General features: G+C 48.9%; 1 protein-coding gene across 1 annotated transcript in view; it reads right to left on the bottom strand.

Annotated features, from left to right (window-relative positions):
- The window catches only part of epg5 (ectopic P-granules autophagy protein 5 homolog (C. elegans)), a 23,040-nt gene that overhangs the window by 10,936 nt on the left and 7,104 nt on the right, over positions 1-5,000 (bottom strand). Inside the window, exons 15-23 of the mRNA XM_084456776.1 lie at positions 4,774-4,935; positions 4,215-4,337; positions 3,177-3,439; positions 2,918-3,058; positions 2,218-2,362; positions 1,897-2,094; positions 1,582-1,689; positions 1,171-1,293; positions 551-717 (exon numbers count right to left, since the gene is read on the bottom strand). Of these exons, the coding sequence (XP_084312902.1) occupies positions 551-717; positions 1,171-1,293; positions 1,582-1,689; positions 1,897-2,094; positions 2,218-2,362; positions 2,918-3,058; positions 3,177-3,439; positions 4,215-4,337; positions 4,774-4,935 (1,430 nt within the window). The remainder of the gene's footprint in view (positions 1-550; positions 718-1,170; positions 1,294-1,581; positions 1,690-1,896; positions 2,095-2,217; positions 2,363-2,917; positions 3,059-3,176; positions 3,440-4,214; positions 4,338-4,773; positions 4,936-5,000) is intronic.

Here is a 5,000-nt window from a genome sequence, read left to right as displayed (position 1 = left end):
AGATTTGATTAGTAGGCTACAGCAAGGCAGCGTGCGTCACACAGTCTCCTACATTATGTTAGTAATCAATCTTTCCAACATGGCCAAAAATCACTGTATCTAGTAGGCGTCGAGGAAATACCTTACTTAAAATCCGAGCGCGTCTTCTCGGCAGCCGGCAGACAACATTGTAAACAAGCACTAAATACGATCAATTGGACCAGGAAGCTATTCCAGCTAGTCCTCTTGTTTTGTTTTCAGTTGGCTAGGCTATAGGCCTGATAAAAGGACCCTGTTTGCACTAAATGTCACCCATGTTGACTGGGTATTCACGTTAGTTGAATACTTGAATCCTGTGAACACAAACGGGCATGAACGTTCCAGTTCCATTGGTATTGTTCATGACAATAGGCGGAGAGCGCCCTCTTATGTTTAGAAAATTATGTAATACTAATAATCGATAATATTCGATTTTCTGATTTTTTTCAAGAGAAAAAGTCGAAAATCATTTCTGAGCACAGTTGACAGCCCTAGTTTGCATTTGATGAGTGCATGTGTGTGTGTGTCTTACCCATACTCAGGTCCAGGCTGTCGTAGGTAGAGCTGTAGGAACCTCTGCCAGACCAGGGGGAGGATCGGGTGGACAGGGGGCGTGGCTAAGGCCTGGCACGCCCACCGGTACACCTGCAGCCTCTGCAGAGAGGGAGCTACCGGAAGCTTCAGACGCTGCTGGGCCTTCTGTCTCACACACACGCACGCACACACGCAAACGCACGCACACACACACACACACGCACACGCACACACGCGCACGCACGCACACACGCACGCACGCACACACACACACAAATCCATAAGAACCAGATGACAAACGATATTACATTACAGTCATTTAGCTAAAGCTTTTATCCGAAGCGACTAACAATAATTGCATTTAACATGGGAAAAGGCAATGTACTTCTATTTGCCAGAGCTCACAAGTGCATCTCTTTTCTAAAACAAGTGACTAAGAGCATAATCTAGTGCTGAAGGCAAAGTGCAAGAATAGCAATCTAAAATACAATAGCTGCTTGAGAGGCAGCTGGTCTAGAAGAGACGAGTTTTGAGCCCGCGACAGAAGATGGGCAGCGACCTGTGCCAATGTCCGTACGATGCCACTGTCACAACGTTGTGTTTGTTCTGGCTGTGTACCTTCAGGGCCTGCTCCGGGGAGATGCTGGGCTCTGAGAGGAGCTCATGCTCCACACAGCGCCTCAGCTGGGAGTCTTCCTCAAACATGCCCTCCATGTTCAGCACCAGCCAGGCCAGCCACACCTGCAAGCACACTGGACCGTGAGCAGGGCCATGCGTACGGCAGAGCTGCGACGCTAACGGGTCGATGTTCCTACGGTTAACGTACTGTGTATGCAGGCTTAAATAGTTCCCAAGTGCAACGTTTTGACTACTGCGCATCAACTGTCAACAAGCAACGCCAGCTTCCTGGTAATGATACAGTGATCCGTTTAGAAACTGCCAGAGGCTTCCAGCGCTGTTAGAGATTAAATTCCTCAGTGTAAAGGGCTGTATCATTCTGCACCATTATTTGATGCACCCCTCTCTCACCTCTCCACTCAGGGATTGGCCCTCTATGAAAGAGGGCGTGGCGCTCCCAGCAATCCATCCAACCAGAGATGAGAGCAGACTCCGATCTCCGTGGTAACCCAACGCATTCTAATGGTGCAGCAGAGGCAACAACATTATGCAGTCTTAAGGCAACATTCACAGAACTACAGTACTGCAGTAATCAGATTGGATGTTTGTATAGAGATAGAGAAAACATACTATCTATATTGCATATCTGTAATATCTGCATTGTGTGTGTGTGTGTGTGTGTGTGTGTGTGTGTGTGTGTGTGTGTGTGTGTGTGTGTGTGTGTACCTTATGCTGCTCGTAGAGCAACTTCTGCACACACTCCTCCTGGTGGTGTGTGAACGCAGCTCTGCAAATCTGGTCCATGAGGAACAGAACGGTTCTGTCTCGGTACCACAGGTTCTGCTGGGTTAGAATGCCCACCCAGAACTCTAGAACCGCGCCAGCACCCACCCTGTCCGGCCTGGAGCTCTCCACAACATGGCTCTATAAGACAAAGGTCAAGATTCAAGCTTAGTAAGATCTCGTCTTACAACATTGTCTCTCAATACACAGCTGCCCCAACAGAGCATTGAAATGGGCCGGGCGTATCTGGCGTCTGTAATGCACCTGAATGACACTGTTGAGCAGACGGACGTTGTCTCCGTAGATTCCTCCTGTGATGAGTGGCGCCACTCGGTGGGTGACCTGCTGCGTTACGCCCTGAGGAACCACGCTGTCACACTGCAGGAACAACTGGACACAGTCCACGAACCTGGAGAGGGATAGAGGGAGAGAGGGGACAGAGAGAGAGAGAGAAGGGAGGAGAGAGGCGTGGAGGTGAAATGGGATAAAAGCTCACTTTTTGCTCATAAAAGGGAAGAAATATGAAGTGACAGACCAGAAGATGGGCATAGTGTGGAGCATAGTGGGAGTAGTGTGTAGCGCGTAGTGTGTAGCGTGTAGTATGTAGCATGTAATGTGTAGTATGTACGGTGTAGTGTGTATTGTGTAGCTTGTAGTGTGTATTGTGTTGCGTGTAGTGTGTATCGTGTAGTGTGTAGTGTGTAGCATGTAGTGTGTAGCATGTAGCGTGTGGTGTGTAGTTTGTAGCATGTAGTGTGTATCGTGTAATGTGTATTGTGTAGTGTGTAGTTTGTAGCGTGTAGTGTGTAGTGTGTAGTGTGTAGCATGTAGTGTGTAGCATGTACTGTGTAGTGTGTAGCATGTAGTGTGTAGCAGGTATCGTATGTAGCGTGTAGTTTGTAGCGTGTAGTGTGAAGCGTGTAGCATGTAGTGTGTAGTGTGTAGCGTGTAGCGTGCATCTTACTTGGTGTTCTTCAGCAGGTAGAAGCTGAGGGGGTAGGTAGGAGGCAGGATGTTGTCCAGGAGATGCACAGCTGCTCTCAGGTGTCGTGTCTGGATCAGGCTCCTCAGCAAACCCACTCCCTCCGTACAGAACTGCTCCAGACTGGGACAGCACAGAGAGAGAGGCTAGCTAGGTGGGCCCCTCACTCTAACACACACACACGCACGCACACACACAAACACACACGCCCTCTTAGTTGGCAAAATGTTATTAAACTGACCTGTGTCCGATGGTTGTCATGGCAATGGTCAGGTAGCAGCCAATTGGTACGCCCGCCTTCACAGCACGCAAGACACAGTGCATGCTGGGAGAGTGCGTGAGCTCAGGTGAGGGGCTGGAGCCAGAGCCGGGGGCAGACCAGGCTGCCCGAGGGTTCCGGGCGTTGCCATGGAGCTTCAGTCTCAGCAACAGTTGCCATGCCCACTGGCTGAACGAGACCTCTGGTGACACGCCCAGACGGAGAACACTGGCTAGGTAGGATACCTGAGAAAGAGGGAGAGAGAGAGAGAGAGAGAGAGAGAGAGAGAGAGAGAAGAGAGACAGAGGGAGAGAAAGAGAGAGGGGGTGGATAAATAATTGTATTACAAACATTGTACAATCAGAGTAGTGTTAGTGTAGTTGGAGTGTGTGGTGTTAGTGTAGTTGGAGTGCTGTTAGTGTAGTTGGAGTGGTGTTAGTGTAGTTGGAGTGGTGTTGGTGTAGTTGGAGTGTGTGGTGTTAGTGTAGTGTTGGTGTAGTTGGAGTAGTGTTAGTGTAGTTGGGAGTGGTGTTAGTGTAGTTGGAGTAGTGTTGGTGTAGTTGGAGTGGTGTTGGTGTAGTTGGAGTGGTGTTGGTGTAGTTGGAGTGGTGTTGGTGTAGTGTTAGTGTAGTTGGAGTGGTGTTAGTGTAGTTGGAGTGGTGTTGGTGTAGTTGGAGTGGTGTTGGTGTAGTTGGAGTGGTGTTGGTGTAGTTGGAGTGGTGTTGGTGTAGTTGCAGTGTGGTGTTAGTGTGGTGTTGGTGTAGTTGGGAGTGGTGTTGGTGTAGTTGGAGTGGTGTTGGTGTAGTTGGGAGTGGTGTTAGTGTAGTTGGAGTGGTGTTGGTGTAGTGTTAGTGTGGTGTTGGTGTAGTTGGAGTGGTGTTGGTGTAGTGTTAGTGTAGTTGGAGTGGTGTTAGTGTAGTTGGAGTGGTGTTAGTGTAGTTGGAGTGGTGTTGGTGTAGTGGGAGTGGTGTTAGTGTAGTTGGAGTGGTGTTGGTGTAGTGTTGGTGTGGTGTTAGTGACCTGTTTGAGGCCCTCAGAGATGAGGCCAGTGTAGGGTTTGTCTGTCAGGTACTTCTGATAGGCCTCCGCCACCAGCAGAGCTACATCACTGTGGAGAGAGGAGGGCAGGGCCAGGCTCCCATCCTGTAAGACACACACACACGCACACACACACACACGCACACACACACACACACACACGCACACACACACACACACACACACACGATTGCAATACTCAGGAGGGGCTAGTGTGCCATTCCATATAAAACAACACAACCTAGACACGCCCAACAAAGGGTTAGCTGCTATTTTTTTTTTTTTGCTGACATTTATTCATTCAGAAATGTCATTTAAAAGGGATAATGTACAATTCAAACATACTCTAGATGTCACCAATTGATGTACCATAGCAGATTATAGCTTTGAGCTAATTTGCATCTGCAGTCCCTTAGCAGGTTAAAACAAACAGTACAGTAAAAACAGCATTCAATACAAATATATACAAAAAAAGGCATAGAAGTCTAAAAGAATACAACTAATGTACACACGATTACGTGTGTGTGTGTGTGTGTGTTACCTGTGCGTAGCCCCAGTCCAGTCCCTCCAGTATGACGCAGGCCAGCCTGTTCTCCACAGCAGCCAGGGGGCGCTGCAGCAGCCAGCCTCCAATCACACACACCTCCTCCGGCAGCGGGCGCCACAGGCACAGGGGCAGCTCCTTACACAGGTACAACGCCACCTGACACACACACACACACACACACACACACATTCAATAGTTTGTAACCGTTTTCTAGTTGTTTA

The sequence above is a fragment of the Borostomias antarcticus genome, assembly GCF_949987555.1.
Source record: "Borostomias antarcticus genome assembly, chromosome: 23".
NCBI classification, from domain to species: Eukaryota; Metazoa; Chordata; class Actinopteri; order Stomiiformes; family Stomiidae; genus Borostomias; species Borostomias antarcticus.
The sequence above is the reverse complement of the archived record's forward strand: the minus strand, read 5'-3'. Positions and strand labels throughout refer to the sequence as shown.